The sequence below is a fragment of the Coregonus lavaretus genome (assembly GCF_964263955.1).
Source record: "Coregonus lavaretus genome assembly, chromosome: 30".
Taxonomy (NCBI): Eukaryota; Metazoa; Chordata; class Actinopteri; order Salmoniformes; family Salmonidae; genus Coregonus; species Coregonus lavaretus.
Genome location: NC_140017.1, coordinates 3,010,372 through 3,031,434, shown reverse-complemented (window position 1 = coordinate 3,031,434; position 21,063 = coordinate 3,010,372). Strand labels below are relative to the sequence as shown.

Below are 21,063 nucleotides of genomic sequence, written 5' to 3'. Positions count from 1 at the left end.
AGATATGGAAAATAAGAATAGAAAGAAATATGGCTGGTTTAATACATCATTTTAAATGTTTTCCACACTTCACTGAAATCCTTTACACAAACTTTACCCATGAGTACAAACACGAGTAGACAATCATGAGCAGGCACAGGCACAGGAACACACACAGGTCTGCTAGGTGCTGATGGACATCCGCAGACAGAGGTTGAGCCACGGACTCTCTCACTTCCACTGTTGGATACATGAAGTGATGCGTGTTTGTCTGTCTGTCCGTCTGTGTGTGCGCGTGCATTTAAGAAAGGGAGAAGCAAACAGTGAGTAGACATTTACCTTATTTATTTACCTGACCTAGTTTTGTCCTGCTCCTGAGCCACGTTTGGATGTGTGTAAAAATACTTTACAGATCTGTTAACTTAATTTGATGACTCTGTTGTGTTGCATCGAATTTTCCTGCGTAGCAGGAAATGCTAACTTGTACTGTATTCAAGGTTTAAAAAGGCTTCTGTAGTTTGTAATTTCCACTTTCAAATGTCAGACTTGATTTGCCCTAACGAAAAATACGAAAAATATATTAACCCCTACACAAATGTCCATTCATTATTATCCACATAATACTTAAAATCAAATTCACATTTCCTGTTGCTGCAGGATTACTTTCCTGCTGTGAGAAACTGTTCAAATTAAGATAGCACATCTGTATTTTCTTTTCACCATAAGTAAGAGTGAGATAAATCACACCAGACACACCAGTAATCTGACAGGAACTCTACTGTATCAAACACACACAAAGACACACCAGTAATCTGACAGGAACTCTACTGTATCACACACACACAAAGACACACCAGTAATCTGACAGGAACTCTACTGTATCACACACACAAAGACACACCAGTAATCTGACAGGAACTCTACTGTATCAAACACACACAAAGACACACCAGTAATCTGACAGGAACTCTACTGTATCACACACACAAAGACACACCAGTAATCTGACAGGAACTCTACTGTATCAAACACACACAAAGACACACCAGTAATCTGACAGGAACTCTACTCTCTAAGCCATCTCTCTCTCGCAAAACCATGATTCAAACACAACATTTGCATAGTAGAAAATGGTGCAACTAAGTGACAATGACATGAATGACATGAAACTTTGTTTTAATTAACTCCAAAGTGCCTCAGCAGGGTTTTCGATATGCACATGGATGCACACACAGACTGCTACTGCTACCTAAGTCATGCAGGGCAGGCAAATGAAATGAAATGCTTAAGAACTGATTATCCCCCCATTCACATATTTTCACTCACTACTCTGAGACCCCCGGGCCTGAGCAAGCTGTGATCTCATTCTCCCCCTCTCTCGTTTGTCTAGATTATCCTCTCTTTCCCTCTATCTCATGATACCTTCTTTGACACTCACTCGCTCCCTTTCTCCTATTTCCAGAATAAGAACAGCAAACTGTGCGTGTGCGTGTGTGTGCGTGTAAATCGGTGTGTATGTTAATATGTGTGTCCATGGGATTACAAGTTAACAGCAGCAGCAGTGAGGGATTGTAACTCTCCAAAGTGTGGTGGTGATCGACTCGGCCTCTGAACCCACTGCCAAGCTGGGAGGTTTAGGGCCTCCATGTAGTTGTAAAAGAGGTCAGGAGCACCAGCAGCACAATATTTACCATTGTTCTAGCACTGAGTGAGCACTAATCCAGCAGCAGCACAGGATTTACCATTGTTCTAGCACTGAGTGAGCACTAATCCAGCAGCAGCACAGGATTTACCATTGTTCTAGCACTGAGTGAGCACTAATCCAGCAGCAGCACAGGATTTACCATTGTTCTAGCACTGAGTGAGCACTAATCCAACAGCAGCACAGGATTTACCATTGTTCTAGCACTGAGTGAGCACTAATCCAGCAGCAGCACAGGCTTTACCATTGTTCTAGCACTGAGTGAGCACTAATCCAGCAGCAGCACAGGATTTACCATTGGTCTAGCACTGAGTGAGCACTAATCCAGCAGCAGCACAGGATTTACCATTGTTCTAGCACTGAGTGAGCACTAATCCAGCAGCAGCACAGGATTTACCATTGTTCTAGCACTGAGTGAGCACTAATCCAGCAGCAGCACAATATTTACCATTGTTCTAGCACTGAGTGAGCACTAATCCAACAGCAGCACAATATTTACCATTGTTCTAGCACTGAGTGAGCACTAATCCAGCAGCAGCACAATATTTACCATTGTTCTAGCACTGAGTGAGCACTAATCCAGCGGCAGCACAATATTTACCATTGTTCTAGCACTGAGTGAGCACTAATCCAGCAGCACAGGATTTACCATTGTTCTAGCACTGAGTGAGCACTAATCCAGCAGCAGCACAGGATTTACCATTGTTCTAGCACTGAGTGAGCACTAATCCAGCAGCAGCACAGGATTTACCATTGTTCTAGCACTGAGTGAGCACTAATCCAGCAGCAGCACAGGATTTACCATTGGTCTAGCACTGAGTGAGCACTAATCCAGCAGCAGCACAGGATTTACCATTGTTCTAGCACTGAGTGAGCACTAATCCAGCAGCAGCACAGGATTTACCATTGTTCTAGCACTGAGTGAGCACTAATCCAGCAGCAGCACAGGATTTACCATTGTTCTAGCACTGAGTGAGCACTAATCCAGCAGCAGCACAGGATTTACCATTGTTCTAGCACTGAGTGAGCACTAATCCAGCAGCAGCACAGGATTTACCATTGTTCTAGCACTGAGTGAGCACTAATCCAGCAGCAGCACAGGATTTACCATTGTTCTAGCACTGAGTGAGCACTAATACAGCAGCAGCACAATATTTACCATTGTTCTAGCACTGAGTGAGCACTAATCCAACAGCAGCACAATATTTACCATTGTTCTAGCACTGAGTGAGCACTAATCCAGCAGCAGCACAATATTTACCATTGTTCTAGCACTGAGTGAGCACTAATCCAGCGGCAGCACAATATTTACCATTGTTCTAGCACTGAGTGAGCACTAATCCAGCAGCACAGGATTGACCATTGTTCTAGCACTGAGTGAGCACTAATCCAGCAGCAGCACAATATTTACCATTGTTCTATCACTGAGTGAGCACTAATCCAGCAGCAGCACAGGATTTACCATTGTTCTATCACTGAGTGAGCACTAATCCAGCAGCAGCACAGGATTTACCATTGTTCTAGCACTGAGTGAGCACTACTCCAGGAGCAGCACAGGATTTACCATTGTTCTATCACTGAGTGAGCACTAATCCAGCAGCAGCACAGGGTTTCCCATTGTTCTAGCACTGAGTGAGCACTAATCCAGCAGCAGCACAATATTTACCATTGTTCTAGCACTGAGTGAGCACTAATCCAACAGCAGCACAATATTTACCATTGTTCTAGCACTGAGTGAGCACTAATCCAGCAGCAGCACAATATTTACCATTGTTCTATCACTGAGTGAGCACTAATCCAGCGGCAGCACAATATTTACCATTGTTCTAGCACTGAGTGAGCACTAATCCAGCAGCAGCACAGGATTTACCATTGGTCTAGCACTGAGTGAGCACTAATCCAGCAGCAGCACAGGATTTACCATTGTTCTAGCACTGAGTGAGCACTAATCCAGCAGCAGCACAGGATTTACCATTGGTCTAGCACTGAGTGAGCACTAATCCAGCAGCAGCACAGGATTTACCATTGGTCTAGCACTGAGTGAGCACTAATCCAGCAGCAGCACAGGCTTTACCATTGTTCTAGCACTGAGTGAGCACTAATCCAGCAGCAGCACAGGATTTACCATTGGTCTAGCACTGAGTGAGCACTAATCCAGCAGCAGCACAGGATTTACCATTGGTCTAGCACTGAGTGAGCACTAATCCAGCAGCAGCACAGGCTTTACCATTGTTCTAGCACTGAGTGAGCACTAATCCAGCAGCAGCACAGGATTTACCATTGGTCTAGCACTGAGTGAGCACTAATCCAGCAGCAGCACAATATTTACCATTGTTCTAGCACTGAGTGAGCACTAATCCAACAGCAGCACAATATTTACCATTGTTCTAGCACTGAGTGAGCACTAATCCAGCAGCAGCACAATATTTACCATTGTTCTATCACTGAGTGAGCACTAATCCAGCGGCAGCACAATATTTACCATTGTTCTAGCACTGAGTGAGCACTAATCCAGCAGCAGCACAGGATTTACCATTGGTCTAGCACTGAGTGAGCACTAATCCAGCAGCAGCACAGGATTTACCATTGTTCTAGCACTGAGTGAATACTAATCCAGCAGCAGCACAGGATTTACCATTGGTCTAGCACTGAGTGAGCACTAATCCAGCAGCAGCACAGGATTTACCATTGGTCTAGCACTGAGTGAGCACTAATCCAGCAGCAGCACAGGCTTTACCATTGTTCTAGCACTGAGTGAGCACTAATCCAGCAGCAGCACAGGATTTACCATTGGTCTAGCACTGAGTGAGCACTAATCCAGCAGCAGCACAGGATTTACCATTGGTCTAGCACTGAGTGAGCACTAATCCAGCAGCAGCACAGGCTTTACCATTGTTCTAGCACTGAGTGAGCACTAATCCAGCAGCAGCACAATATTTACCATTGTTCTAGCACTGAGTGAGCACTAATCCAGCAGCAGCACAGGATTTACCATTGGTCTAGCACTGAGTGAGCACTAATCCAGCAGCAGCACAGGATTTACCATTGTTCTAGCACTGAGTGAGCACTAATCCAGCAGCAGCACAGGCCATAGCTATCAAAACACAGATTATATTACATAAACTCTCCATGATTGTAAATACATTTTTACCTTGACTCTGCTGGGTCATGCTGTGAATGGATGTCAATGGATGACACATTGACAACCCATGGGTGATCAATATGAAAACTAACATACTACTTAGAATTAAGTAATGTATTGGGCATGCATTCTAAGTAGTATGCTAGTATGGATAACCTCAACCTTTCTCATCGCACGTCTGTCTCACACAAATTGTCCAGACATCTTCTGTTCTGTCCACACTTTTCCTCTCATCCCAACTACCCTTCTTTCAATCCCTTTGCCCCTCTTCGTTTGTCCCTGAAACCCTCCATCTCTACCTCCCTCATCATCTATCCATGTCCTCTATGCCCTCTCTTCCCTGATTCCTCACCAAGTGACATGACCAGAAAAAAAGTATTGATCCATAGTTGGGTTCTATAGTCTATATAAATGGAGCCAAGAGTTTTTCCTGGTCAGGTCACACGGACCTGTCACAACACCAAACGACAACAAATAGAACTCAGGCAATACATCTGCATAGATACACGCTCCCAGTCACACATACCGAATCAAGCAGTTTTACGAAGGAAAAAGTTGTCAGACTTATTATTTTAGGCCACCAGCTAATAGCTATCACCCATGTGTACCATAATGGCCTGTGCTGTGAGTTGGTTATAACAAAATAATAATAATAATAATAATAATAATAACGTTTTTCTCGATTGCTAAGACACATTTCTTGAAACCTTCACCCATTTTCTCAAAACTTTAAACACAAAACCAAATCTTCAAACTACATTCACAAAACCCCTGACTCTTCTGGCAAAATCAAACAATTGCCTCAAAACCATTTAATCTGTGCTCAAAATCAAACAATGCTTTCAGATCATACACACAGTCAGTCAATATATAAACACTACAGAGCGTTCATTAGACACTACATAAAAAAATGGAGAACACAGCGTCCAGGGCATGTAGTTACAGATTCTTTTTTAAATTGTATATAGTAAACGCATTTTGCAATTAAAACAAAAACTATAGTAATCACAACTTAGTACAGTGAATATATTGTATACTGTAAGTACTGCAAGTAATACAGTATTGAATGTCTGTATATTCAGCACTTACATAAAAATACAGTAGTCCAACTGCAAAAGCCAAAGAAAACTCTAAATGAAAGCACATTACAGTACACTCAAAAATGTTGTGCAACTGCGAAATCAAAGTCAATGAGAGATTCATTCTGCCTCAGCATCACGTCTTTGTGCTGGTTCCGGCCAGAGGACTTCGTCCACATCACAGGCAACGTTGTCCCTTGCCAGGCAACGGGGGAAAAACCCTCTGGTGTGCCGGATCCAGCCTAGACAACACTCCACACCTATGTCACCACAGGCCAATTCCATTGCCTGTAAGAGATTTTTCCTGGTATATGGGTTTTTCGGTCATAGACCTTCCACCGCCACGCAGAGAAAAACTATTCTATTGGGTTGAAGAAAGGGCTGTATGGTGGAAGGCAAACATTTATGAATCACTGGTTGATGTTGAACCACTCGCGTATCCGGACACCACGGTGAAAGCTGACATTGTCCCAAACCACGACATAGACAGGATGCACGGCCTGCTGATGATCCTGCTGCTCACGCTCAAACAAAACATCCCGAAGACCACCCAGAAATGTAAGAAGATGTTCAGTGTTATATGGCCCCAGGGTTGCATGACGGTGGAGAACCCCATGATTACTTATGGCTGCACAAAGGGTGACATTGCCACCACGCTGGCCAGGGACTTCCACAATGGCACGTTGGCCAATTATGTTCCTGCCTTTCCTTCTCCTCTTCGCCAGATTGAACCCTGCTTCATCTACAAAAATGTATTCATAGGGCCTTTCCATGGAATCCAATTCAAACACTCTCTATATATAAAAATAGATAAATAAGTAGTTTAGTAAGTGATACAGAAAGACATACTTCTGCAATAGTGCATTTGTATGCACTCCTGATTTACATACACTACAATATAGTGCAGTTTACAGTACCAGTAGGCTAGTAGCATAGCATTGTACTGTAAGCATCAGCGCTGAAAGTGTCTGAGTGTACACTTACTTGCACATACTGAAATCATAGATCTTTGACCCTTTCTGAGTTGTGCTCAAATGGTAATATGTACACTTACTTCATGCATACCCTGTTGCGCTGGAGGACATGGTCAATGGTAGAAAGGCTGGCACTGTTGATTCCTTCAAAGTTTACATTGTGTTCAACAACTCTTTGCTGTATTTCACGCAGTCGGATGGCATTGTTTTGAAGGACCATATCAAAAATGAGAGCCTCTTGCTGTTGGGAGAACATAGCAGGCCTTCCACCCTCATGTGGTAGTCTTGCAATTCTACAAAAAGGGAAAATGCCCTTACAAACGTATACATACAGTAAAAATAGTAATGGACATTACTTCTACATGTAAAATATTGTATGGTAAGAATTGTATTGACAAAGTGATGTAATGAATCAAATGTATACAGTAAACTTTCAATTACCAAAATAAAAAGAAACAATGACCTGTTCTCTTCTCTGAATGTCCTGATTATGGTGGCCACAGAGAATCTGCTCAAATTGGGTTGTACTCTTTGTCCTGCTTCCCTCATTGTCATTCCATGAACAACAACATGGTCTATCACAGTTGCTCAAATTTCTTCTGAAATTACTGTTCTTGGTCTTGCTCTTCCTCGTCCTCGTACTCTTCCTCCTCGTCCACCACCTCTTACACGTACTCTTCCTCTGCCTCTCAGATTGTTTCCATCCATTGTTGGTATCAACATTCAATGCACCTGTGCACTCTGAACTGGCTTATAATGGGCTCCCGAGTGGCGCAGCGGTCTAAGGCACTGCATCTCAGTGCTTGAGGCGTCACTACAGACCCCCTGGTTCGATTCCAGGCTGTATCACAACCGGCCGTGATTGGGAGTCCCATAGGGCGGCGCATAATTGGCCCAGCGTCGTCCGGGTTTGGCCGGTGTAGGCCGTCATTGTAAATAAGAATTTGTTCTTAACTGACTTGCCTAGTTAAATAAAGGTTAAATAAAAAAAAATATATATATATATATTCTGTACAACTGGTTTGATCACATCATTAGAAACAAGTGTCAACAGTTTGGAGTGGTTGTGTGTAAACGATGACAACTGTGTTGTAGTTGTGTTCAACTTTTGCCGCCTGTGTTTACCATTTTGTAACACAAGTGCATCACAGTGCGAAATGTGTTTTAGTGAGTGAGAATGTGTTTAGAGTTTTGCAAAAAGAGCGATTGATTCGACAAATGGGTTTAGACCACTGAGCATTTGGTTCAGAGAATGGGGTTTAGTGTTTTAGCAATTCAGAAAAACTGTAATAATAATAATATATACCATTTAGTAGCTGTTTCCCAAAGTGACCTACAGTAGCGCATGCATACATTTTGGTATTGGGTGGCCCCGGCAGGAATCGAACATACGATCCTGGCGTTGCAAGCGCCATGCTCTACCAACTGAGCCACACAGGACAGCGTGATATGGGTTGTTTGACTGGTTAATCTATCCAGCCCTGCAGGTGCAGACTGCTCCATTGATGTGGCAAAGCAGTGAAGCTCTAATAAACGAGGCCCTGCATCTTCATAGACCTCCCTGATTAGATTTACTACAGACAAATAAGAGGGATTCTGCTCTGGACACACACGGATGGAGAGAGGGAGGAGGGAAGAGCTAGGAAAAAGAGGGAGGATGAAAGAGAGAGACATGAGGGATGGGAAAGAGAGCAGGGGGGAAGGGATGGAGGTGAAAGGAAGGGAGGGTAATAATCTCAGAGGTTCAGAGTCGGCATCCTGTTTTCTTCCCAGGAATAAACAACACAAATAGGACCGAGAGACCGATTAAATATCCACAGAGACCAGACACACACAGACAAAGAGAGCTAACATATTCCCCAGTACATGCGCACACATCTAATATGCAAATAGTCTCAAGTAGACCAAGAAGAAAGAGGGGAAGACAGGAAAATAAAACAGGAAGAAGGGAGGAAAGTAGGTCAGCTTCCTGAGAGAGAGAGAGAGAGAGAGAGAGAGAGAGAGAGAGAGAGAGAGAGAGAGAGAGAGAGAGAGAGAGAGAGAGAGAGAGAGAGAGAGAGAGAAAGAGCTTTCCAATTCCACCTCAGATCAGTTAGTGCCAGACTGACCACTCTGCTCCGCTACACACACCACACACACAAACAAACAGTATCCACTACTATAGAAACAGACGTACCCGGTTGGGGGTCTGGAGCGGTAGGGTGAGGATCTGGTGGTCCACACCAGGCTTCTGTTTACATAACATCCTCCAATGCATCCTTCAGTCCTCCTCCCTTCCTTAAAGTAACCACTGATCTAACACGATTGGATAGGTGAGAGCAAGGATATCCTTTCATAGCTTCCACCAATCCGTCCAGTCAGTGATCAGTGATTACTTCAAGGAAAGGAGGAATAGCACAATAATTCTGCCTATCAGCACAGGTCTGCAGCAGAAGCAGCATCTGCCTATTGTCATATGTATTAAATAGAGTTCACACGTTCACACCACCTTTTCTCATGTGAGGAGAATAACATGTTGTTTTCACCTCACAAGTGAATTGTAGTTTCACATGTGAAATCGCAAGTTCACATGTGAAAAACATTGACATGTGAAAATCAAATTTGCAGTTTTACATGTGAGAAACATTCATATGTGAAAATCTAACTTTCACATTGTCACGCCCTGGCTCTGGGGACTCTAATATGTTGAGCCAGGGTGTGTAAAGTCTATGTGTTTTGTTCTAGGTTTCTCATTCTAGTATTGTTGTTCTATGTTGGCCAGTGTGGTTCTCAATCAGAGGCAACGTGATTCAGCTGTTGCTTGTTGTCTCTGATTGAGAACCATACTTTAGCAGCCTGTTTCCCCACAGAGTTGGTGGGATCTTGTTTCTAGTCTGTTGTGTTAGACCGTGAACTGTCACGTTTTGTTGGTTTTGATCGTGTCTCTATTAAAGAGTATGTTTGCCTGCAACGCTGCGCCTTGGTCCTCATCTCTGTTAGACGATCGTGACACACATGTGAAATTGCAAGTTCACATGTTGGGGTGAAATACTGTTATTCTCCTCACATGTAAAAAGGGTGTGTGAACATGTTCCAGTAGCAATGTTTCCACATGCTGTAAAAAGGTTACTTTTTACCTGAGTATAATAATTCAAGTGCATTAAAAATATGTATTTCTTATTTCTGAGCCATCCACTTCATTACTATTGTATTCCTCCATGGTGTTGCATTGATATACATGTACAGTGCATTCGAAAAGTATTCAGACCACTTGACTTTTTCCACATTTTGTTACGTTACAGCATTATTCCAAAATTGATTAAATTGTTTTTTCCCCCTCATAAATCTACACACAATACCCCATAATGACAAAGCAAAATTATAAAAAATAAAAAACTGAAATATTACATTTACATACAGTACCAGTCAAAAGTTTGGACACACCTACTCATTCAAGGATTTTCTTTATTTTTACTATTTTCTACATTGTAGAATATTAGGGAAGACATCAAAACTATGAAATAACACATATGGAATCATTGAAGAATATTTTATATTCTAAATAGATCACTGACAGTGTCACCAGCAAGCCACCTCCACACCATCAAACCTCCTCCTCCATGCTTCACAGTTGGAACCACCCATGTGGAGAAAATCCGTTCACCTACTCTGCGTCTCACAACGATATGGCGGTTGGAACCAAAAATCTCAAATTTGGACTCCAGACCAAAGGACAGATTTCCACCAGTCTAATGTCCATTGCTCGTGTTTCTTGGCCCAAGCAAGTCTCTTCTTATTATTCGTGTCCTTTAGTAGTGGTTTCTTTGCAGCAATTTGACCATGAAGGCCTGATTCACGCGGTCTCCTCTGAACAGTTGATGTTGAGATGTGTCTGTTCCTTGAAGTCTGTGAAGCATTTATTTGGGCTACAATCTGAGGTGCAGATAACTCTAATGAACTTATCCTCTGCAGCAGAGGTAACTCTGGGTCTTTCCTTTCTTGTGGCGGTCCTCATGAGAGCCAGTTTCATCATAGCGCTTGATGGTTTTTGCGACTGCACTTTCACAAAGTTCTTCACATTTTCCGGATTTACTGACCTTCAGGTCTTACAGTAATGATGGACTGTAGTTTCTCTTTGCTTATTTGAGCTGTTCTTGCCATAATATGGACTTGGTCTTTTACCAAATAGGGCTATGTTCTGTATACCACCCCTACCTTGTCACAACACAACTGATTGGCTCAAACGCATTAAGAAGGAAAGAAATTCCACAAATTAACTTTTAACAAGGCACACCTGTTAATTGAAATGCATTCCAGGTGACTACCTCATGAAGCTGGTTCAGAGAATGCCAAGAGTGTGCAAAGCTGTCATCAAGGCAAAGGGTGGCTATTTGAAGAATCTCAAATATAACATATATTTTGATTTGTTTAACACTTTTTTGGTTACTACATGATTCCATGTGTTATTTCATAGTTTTGATGTCTTCACTATTCTTCTACAATGTAGTAAAAATTAAGAAAAACACTTGAATGAGTAGGGGTGTCCAAACGTTTGACTGGTAGTGTAAGTATTCAGACCCTTTAAAACTCAGTACTTTGTTGAAGCACCTTTGTCAGCGATTACAGCCTCGAGACTCCTTGGGTATGACGCTACAAGCTTGGCACACCTTTATTTGGGGAAATCCTCCCATTCTTTTCTGCAGATCCTCTCAAGCTCTGTCAGGTTGGATGGGGAGTGTTGCTGCACAGCTATTTTCAGGTCTCTCCAGAGATGTTTGATTGGGTTCAAGTCATCAAGGATCTCTCTGTACTTTGCTCCGTTCATCTTTCCCTCGATCCTGACTAGTCTCCCAGTCCCTGCCACTGAAAAACATCCCAAGAGCATGATGCTGCCACCACCATGCTTCACAGTAGGGATGGTGCCAGGTTTCCTCCAGACGTGACGCTTGGCAATCAGGCCAAAGAGTTCAATATTGGTTTCATCAGACCAGAGAATCTTGTTTCTCATTGTCTGAGAGTCCTTTAGGTGCCTTTTGGCAAACTCCAAGCAGGCTGTCATGTGCCTTTTACTGAGGAGTGGCTTCCGTCTGGCCACTCTACCATAAAGGCCTGATTGGTGGAGTGCTGCAGAGATGGTTGTCCTTCTGGAAGGTTCTCCCATCATAGATTAACTCTAGAGCTCTGTCAGCGTGACCATCGGGTTCTTGGTCACCTCCCCGATTGCTCAGTTTGGCCGGGCGGCCAGCTCTAGGAAGAGTCTTGGTGGTTCCAAACTTCTTCCATTTAAGAATGATGGAGGCCACTGTGATCTTGGGGACCTTCAATGCTGCAGAAATTGTTTGGTACCCTTCCCCAGATCTGTGCCTTGACCAAATCCTGTCTCAGAGCTCTATGGACAATTCCTTCAACCTCATGGCTTGGTTTTATCTCTGACATGCACTGTGAACTGTGGGACCTTATATAGAAAAGTGTGAGCCTTTTCAAATCATGTCCAATCATTAGAATTTAGCACAGGCTGACTCTAATGAAGTTGTAGAAACATCTCAAGGATGATCAATGGAAACAGGATGCACCTGAGCTCAATTTCGAGTCTCATAGCAAAGGGTCTGAACACTTATGTAAATAAGGTATTTTTATTTTTTTCTAATAACCTGTTTTCTCTTCATCATTATGGGGTATTGTGTGTAGATTGATATGGAAAAAAGTGTATTTAATCAATTTTAGAATAAGGCTGTAACGTAACAAAATGTGGAAAAGGTCAAGGGGTCTGAATACTTTCCAAATGCACTGTATACTTAGCGCTACCACTAGGGAGAGGCATTTGGAGTGTTACTGCTGCAGGCGCATGCATGCCTCTCTTCTTTGTATGTTGGCTCGTGACCGTTAGAAGAAGTCCAGTGAAAAGCTCTGTGTATCCATATTTTTTATCCTGTTTTCCGGTTTGTATGCATGGTTATGTTTTCATAATCTAGAAATAAGTACTTTACACCACTGTAAACGTGTTAAGTATAAATACTTTAAAGTACTAGTTTTTTGGGGTATCTGTACTTTACTTTACTATTTATAACTTTGATTACTTTTACTTCACTACATTCCTAAAGAAAATAATGTACTTTTTACTCTATACATTTTCCCTGACACCCAAAAGTACTCTTTACATTTTGAATGCTTAGCAGGACAGGAAAATTGTTTCAGTGTTAGAGTGTGCCCCTGGCATTAAAAAACAAAACAAGAAAATGGTGCTGTCTGGTTTGCTTAATATGAAGGAATTTTTAATTATTTATACTTTTACTTTTGATACTTAAGCATATTTAAAATCAAATACTTTTAGACTTTTACTCAAGTAGAATTTTACTGGTTGACTTTCACTTTTACTTGAGTCATTTTCTATTAAGCTATCTTAACTTTTACTCAAATTTGAAGATTGGTTACTTTTTCCACCACTGCACGTTTAACTAAACTGTGTTGAGTTTTCTAGTAATTTTGAGGTACAGTGGGGGAAAAAAGTATTTAGTCAGCCACCAATTGTGCAAGTTCTCCCACTTAAAAAGATGAGAGAGGCCTGTAATTTTCATCATAGGTACACGTCAACTATGACAGACAAAATGAGGGAAAAAAATCCAGAAAATCACATTGTAGGATTTTTAATGAATTTATTTGCAAATTATGGTGGAAAATAAGTATTTGGTCAATAACAAAAGTTTCTCAATACTTTGTTATATACCCTTTGTTGGCAATGACACAGGTCAAACGTTTTCTGTAAGTCTTCACAAGGTTTTCACACACTGTTGCTGGTATTTTGGACCATTCCTCCATGCAGATCTCCTCTAGAGCAGTGATGTTTTGGGGCTGTCGCTGGGCAACACGGACTTTCAACTCCCTCCAAAGATTTTCTATGGGGTTGAGATCTGGAGACTGGCTAGGCCACTCCAGGACCTTGAAATGCTTCTTACGAAGCCACTCCTTCGTTGCCCGGACGGTGTGTTTGGGATCATTGTCATGCTGAAAGACCCAGCCACGTTTCATCTTCAATGCCCTTGCTGATGGAAGGAGGTTTTCACTCAAAATCTCACGATACATGGCACCATTCATTCTTTCCTTTACACGGATCAGTCGTCCTGGTCCCTTTGCAGAAAAACAGCCCCAAAGCATGATGTTTCCACCCCCATGCTTCACAGTAGGTATGGTGTTCTTTGGATGCAACTCAGCATTCTTTGTCCTCCAAACACGAAGAGTTGAGTTTTTACCAAAAAGTTATATTTTGGTTTCATCTGACCATATGACATTCTCCCAATCCTCTTCTGGATCATCCAAATGCACTCTAGCAAACTTCAGACAGGCCTGGACATGTACTGGCTTAAGGAGGGGGACACGTCTGGCACTGCAGGATTTGAGTCCCTGGCTGCGTAGTGTGTTACTGATGGTAGGCTTTGTTACTTTGGTCCCAGCTCTCTGCAGGTCATTCACTAGGTCCCCCCGTGTGGTTCTGGGATTTTTGCTCACCGTTCTTGTGATCATTTTGACCCCACGGGGTGAGATCTTGCATGGAGCCCCAGATTGAGGGAGATTATCAGTGGTCTTGTATGTCTTCCATTTCCTAATAATTGCTCCCACAGTTGATTTCTTCAAACCAAGCTGCTTACCTATTGCAGATTCAGTCTTCCCAGCCTGGTGCAGGTCTACAATTTTGTTTCTGGTGTCCTTGTGTGTTGTGGACAGGTGTCTTTTATACTGATAACAAGTTCAAACAGGTGCCATTAATACAGGTAACGAGTGGAGGACAGAGGAGCCTCTTAAAGAAGAAGTTACAGGTCTGTGAGAGCCAGAAATCTTGCTTGTTTGTAGGTGACCAAATACTTATTTTCCAACATAATTTGCAAATAAATTCATTCAAAATCCTACAATGTGATTTTCTGGAAAAAATATTCTCAATTTGTCTGTCATAGTTGACGTGTACCTATGATGAAAATTACAGGCCTCTCTCATCTTTTTAAGTGGGAGAACTTGCACAATTGGTGGCTGACTAAATACTTTTTTTCCCCACTGTACCTTTTGTTGTGTCGAGATTTGGAAGGTTTACCGACAAATGTGTCGTTTCCATCAGGCCTGTTGTGAAATGTTTTATCCGACATGTACTTTACTCGCATAAAAAGGTTGGATGGAAAGCTGGTTAGTAATGTCCTTTATTTGCAGTATAATTTGTCACTGTTAGAATTAGGCCACGGCAGTTTGTAAAAAAAGAGCAATAGGCTTATGATGTCGCGCTCCTATCGCATAGCAATACTGAGGCCTATACATACTGTGAAATATTTTACATAAGCTACCGGTCTATTTACTGTGTTGGCAGAATAAAAAAAATACAATATTTAATAATTTATGCTTTATTTGGAAGGACTGTGACAGTTTCTGAAAGAGAAAACAATGGACCTGTCAGCAGAACATTGTGGACCTGTCAGCAGAACATCGTGGACCTGTCAGCAGAACATTGTGGACCTGTCAGCAGAACATTGTGGACCTGTCAGCAGAACATTGTGGACCTGTCAGCAGAACATTGTGGACCTGTCAGCAGAACATTGTGGACCTGTCAGTAAAACATTGTGGACCTGTCAGCAGAACATTGTGGACCTGTCAGCAGAACATTTGAATTCAACACATTTTTGCATTGACTTTCTCCCCAACCTAAATATGATGGACTGCCCGCAAATTGTAAAACATTGTCTAGGCTACTCAAATTTTTTTTAATTACAGTAGGCTACATACAATAGTAGCATTCATACTTCAAAGGAAAATATCAACTGTCTTGACGTTCACCTGTTAAATATGTCTGTAGGCTATAAAACTGCGCTGCCTATCACATACAGCAAAACGTGGACGTCTATTTTAATATATCCTTTAAAAAAACACCATCACAAAGAAATCCATTAATAATTTGTTTTAGGCAGGTCCTAAGAAACATTATAAGACTAATAAAATGTAATTTCAAAAGAACAGAATGGCCTATTTAGAGTTTAATTATATTACTGATCTGTGCAGCCTGTAGGCTACATGGCTGTGCCATGCACATGAAATCAATAGTTATTTTGTTCATTAAACAGACAAGACACACTTAGGCTACCCTGATCACAGTCAACACGCATAGATTCTACAGTAAGCTAAGAATATAAAAAGCGATCTTTTGAAACAGAGCCCAAGGCAAGCCCATGCTTTTTTAAATCCATGTTTCATCTCTTTCCTACCCTCACTCTGCTTTGTTAGGGAGCAGGCATAGGGTCTAACATTAAGAGCACCTTCATCATGACACCGATAGAAAATAATAGCAATCTATATTTTCAAAAGCATGCCAGTCTCTTGTTCATACTTCACAACATCACAGGCTTTTGGAGTTGCCTATATGCGATCGAGCAAAATAATAGGCCTACACTTGATTTAGGCTACATTATTGCATGCTAAATGTTCCTGATCAGTGATAGATGAACACTTGATTTAGGCTACATTATTGCATGCTAAATGTTCCTGATCAGTGATAGATGAACACTTGATTTAGGCTACATTATTGCATGCTAAATGTTCCTGATCAGTGATAGATGAACACTTGATTTAGGCTACATTATTGCATGCTAAATGTTCCTGATCAGTGATAGATGAACACTTGATTTAGGCTACATTATTGCATGCTAAATGTTCCTGATCAGTGATAGATGAACACTTGATTTAGGCTACATTATTGCATGCTAAATGTTCCTGATCAGTGATAGATGAGCAAACAAATAGATGAGCTATACCACCTCCACTTATTTGCCCAGCCAGAGAATTAAGCAAATATACCCTACAGACTGAAATTCAGTGAAACAAAATCACATTGATGGATTAAGACAAGTCACAGGCTTTTGGTCGAGTAGGCCTGGGTTACTAAGAGACTGTGAGTGAAGAGCAAAATAATCCATGTTAAACTACACAACATGCTAACAAAATGTGCTAATAAATTAGCCATCTAGACAAGATGATCATGAGCAGCTTCACCTCCACTTAGCTAACATTTCTATAGCCTAATCAATATCCAAACGGAGATTCAGTGAAAATAAAAATCTGACATTGATTGATTTATCAAGAGTCCCCACGCTTGTCTCAAAGCAGTAATAGTTAACCACACGCGGGTAGGCTAGGCTAATGCTTCAAATGTATTCTAACAATTAGATGACTTTAGGCGTTTCAGTAAGCAACAATTTGATGCCTTCCAATGCAATAGCAAAATGTATTCCAATATTTTCTTCATTCAGTGATATTTATTCCCACAATAATTCTTTATGGATCCATCCAGCTGTGGTTAAGAAAACAGTGCATGTGGTGGGCTAAGCGAAGAGGGTGAAGTTTAGAACTGCCACTAGATAACACTGCCACAAAGTCAAAACAGCTTTCCCATTTTGACAACAGATGCTGCTCCAGCGGAAGAAATCAATAGGCGAATATCACAGTCAATCACAACACTGGCGGGTAAGTAATACTGTGAAACACTATCATTCCACTATTACTGCAGATATATTATGGACATTTTCTGAAATTACAATGCATAAATTCCAAAATAATCCTATCTGTAGCACCTTTAAGAGCGTAGTGTGTGCCAATGCTGCCTTAGCATTACGGCTACATTTCATAATAAGCCTTAGGCAGAACTTCACCGCAATCGTGACTAGGTCAGTTTGTGGAAATAAAAGTTTAGGCTTTGATACCAGCAACGCCTTTGAGATATAAAGTAAAGGTGGAAAAAAGTTGGCGGGATGCTAAAGTTGGCGGGAAAACGTATTGGTTTGAAAGGTGTATTACTGTATACCATTTAAGTCAATATTGTATTCACATCTGTGTGAAGCCTTATTTCATTACATTTACATTGCATACTGTAGTATTCAGACTCTTTACTCAGTACTTTGTTGAAGCACCTTTGGCAGTGATTATAGCCTCGAGTCTTCTTGGGTATGACGCTACAAGCTTGGCACACCTATATTTGGGGAGTTTCTCCCATTCTTCTCTGCAGATTTTTCTCAAGCTCTATCAGGTTGGATGGGGAGCGTCGTTGCACAGCTATTTTCAGGTCTCTCCAGAGACCGGACTCTGGCTGGGCCACTCGAGTCCGGCCTCTGGCTGGGCCACTCACATTCAGAGACTTGTCCCAAAGCCACTCCTGTGTTGTCTTGGCTGTGTGCTTACGGTCTTGTCCTGTTGGAAAGTGAACTTTCGCCCCAGTCTGAGGTCCTGAGCGCTCTGGAGCAGGTTTTCATCAAGGATCTCGCTGTACTTTGCTCCGTTCATCTTTCCCTTGATCCTGACTAGTCTCCCAGTCCCTGCCGCTGAAAAACATCCCCACAGCATGATGCTGCCACCACCATGCTTCACCATAGGTATGGTGCAAGGTTTCTTCCAGACGTGACGCTTGGCATTCAGGCCAAAGAGTTCAATCTTGTTTCTCATGGTCTGAGTACTTTAGGTGCCTTTTGGCAAACTCCAAGCGGGCTGTCATGTGCCTTTTACTGAGGACTGGCTTCCGTCTGGCCACTCTACCATACAGGCCTGATTGGTGGAGTGCTGCAGAGATGGTTGTCCTTCTGGAAGGTTCTCCTATCTCCACAGAGGAACTCTGGAGCTCTGTCAGAGTGACCATCGGGTTCTTGGTCACCTCCCTGACCAAGGCCCTTCTCCCCCTATTGCTCAGTTTGGCAGGGAGGCCAGCTCTAGGAAGAGTCTTGGTGGTTCCAAACTTCTTCCATTTAAGAATGATGGAGGCCACTGTGTTCTTGGGGACCTTCAATGCTGCAGACATTTTTTGGTACCCTTCCCCAGATCCGTGCCTCAACACAATCTGGTCTCAGAGCTCTACGGACAATTCCTTCGACCTCATGGCTTGGTTTATGCTCTGACATGCACTGTCAACTGTGGGACATTATATAGACAGGTGTGTGCCTTTTCAAATCATGTCCAATCAATTGAATTTACCACAGGTGGAATCAAATCAAGCTGTAGAAACAGCTCAATGATAATCAATGGAAACAGGATGCACCTGAGCTCAATTTCGAGTCTCATAGCAAAGGGTCTGAGTACTTATGTAAATATGGTATTTCTGTTTTAAATTGTTAATACACTTCCAAAAAGTCAAAAAATCTGTTTTCGCTTTGTCATTATGGGGTATTGTGTGTAGATTGATGAGGATTTTATTTATTTAATCCATTTTAGAATAAGGCTGTAACGTAACAAAATGTGGAAAAAGTCAAGAGGTCTAATACTTTCCGAATGCACTGTACACTGCTGGGCAGAAGAAGGATGAAACCATACCACTTGCTGGCCACACTTTGTCTAGCCTGTGTGTGTGTGTGTGTCTTGGTGTCAACCATGACTAGGGTAATCCCAATCCCTATCCACAATGTTTCCAAGTCCAACATTCTAGAAGCTACAAAGTAGCCATCAGCACAGATCACAAAATGTATTTTATCTCTCTCCAACACATTCAAGCTCTCTCTCACACACACTATAATGATGGTTGAATTTGTTAGGGCAAGGAGATTAAACCTCATTTTCTGTTGATCACAAAAGAGCCTGGCACGTCAACCTTCTCCATGGTCCCCTTCTAGCCTCCATTTTCAAGAAAAACTAAGGCCGTGGGAATGGACAATATCATGTTCATCCTCTGCCAAGCATTTTATTTGACTACTGTTAAATCAGTCTCTACAGAACACGGAACAGTAAAATCTGCCAGCTCAGACACAGACAATACCCTCAGTAAATCAGAGTACGGGGAGAACTAGGATTTCCACTAGATATCACAGCCACAAAGTGAAAATTCGTAAAGCCTTGGAAACCATCAACACCTCCTATGTGGCATAAACAGAAAAGCACCCGTTTGGAACAACTCGGTCCCTCCTGAAAATATCTGACTTCCAACCGCACAACTGCCCCCCACCCCTTCTCCTCAGTGCTGCCAATAACCTGAGTCCTCCATTTCCAAAATGGACGCTCTTGATATATCAAATAAACTACAATCTATCCCATTTGATCAGATCGGATAACATATTTGTAGCCTTTTCAAAACACTGGTGGGAAAGCTATTTACTGTATTTGAGCAATGCGTAAAGGTGCCCTGAAAGTCCTAGGCTATCAAGTGACATTGACAGGAAAGGCAGGGCGCAGAGAATCAGTCCGGGAATATAAAATCCCAGTGTCTACGCAACTGTATCAATAACATGAAAGATAAATACACCACTTCTACGCCCCATATTTATATGGAAGAGCAGCAAAATAAGTTACTTGGCCCATTTTGCACAATGGTCTTACCCGAAATCATCGTCCATAGATTTGAAGAAAAATGTATAGTTGGGTTTATTGAGGACATTTTTGAAGTCGGCAAGAGTAACCCTTTCCGCAGCGATGGGCAACTTGACCAGGTACGGAGTTTCCTGGTCGTCCAAATGATAGATAATTTTGGTCTCCCCCATGGCGAACCGCTGGGGAGGGTAAGTCCGGTTACATCCAGCCCCGGGTCCGCTCTCTGGCTCCCTGGCGCTGGGTATTCCACAGTGTCTCCTCTTGCCTGTATCCTGGCTGTTGTCAACTCTTCGCTCCGCTGCGCTTGAGGCGGACCCTGCACGACGCCAACTGCGGACTGATGTGTCCAAATAAAATACGTTTTAAGACAAATCTACAGTTAGAATTTGGTATTATTTTTGTTCGTTGCAGTCTCTCATCCCAAAAGAAGGGAATTGGGTTAATTTGCGCCTGTTATGAGCCTCGGATTGCCTCTATATCGGTGGACACCGTTTTCCCTGCTCGTTGTAACAGCTGTCCGCCGATGTGGGAGAATAGCCCTCCTATCGACATTCCAATGAAACTCCCTCTAGAGGACTGGGAAGGAAATGAACAAGAAATTTGAGAAATACAATTTGATTTGAACTCTTGAAGATTTAGGAAAATACGGATAGATTTGTATCATGTAGGCTATAAGGAAAAACGTATTAGCCTACAAGTAATGGCATTTGTCGGTCTGTTGTTAGATCATGTGCAATGTGTTTGGTGTCAAGGTTAGGTTGGCATCCCTCTCATCAGATAGACCAGGGCCCTTTCCGATAGCGATGGCACTTGTTCCAACAGCTGAAGATGTAACATGCGTTTCCCAAAACACCATGCAGAGAGAACGTTTGTTAAGTGCGTCTTTGGAGCATGTGTCGA

The 21,063-nt window shown here is 42.2% G+C and overlaps 1 protein-coding gene across 1 annotated transcript in view; it reads right to left on the bottom strand.

The window, feature by feature from the left end:
- LOC311106278 (segment polarity protein dishevelled homolog DVL-3-like) overlaps positions 1-20,664 on the bottom strand; it is a 70,622-nt gene extending 49,958 nt beyond the window's left edge. The window contains exon 1 of the mRNA XM_084148564.1: positions 20,173-20,664. Coding sequence (XP_084004690.1) covers positions 20,173-20,333 — 161 coding nt within the window. The 5' untranslated portion in view covers positions 20,334-20,664. The remainder of the gene's footprint in view (positions 1-20,172) is intronic.
- Positions 20,665-21,063: the final 399 nt, after the last annotated feature.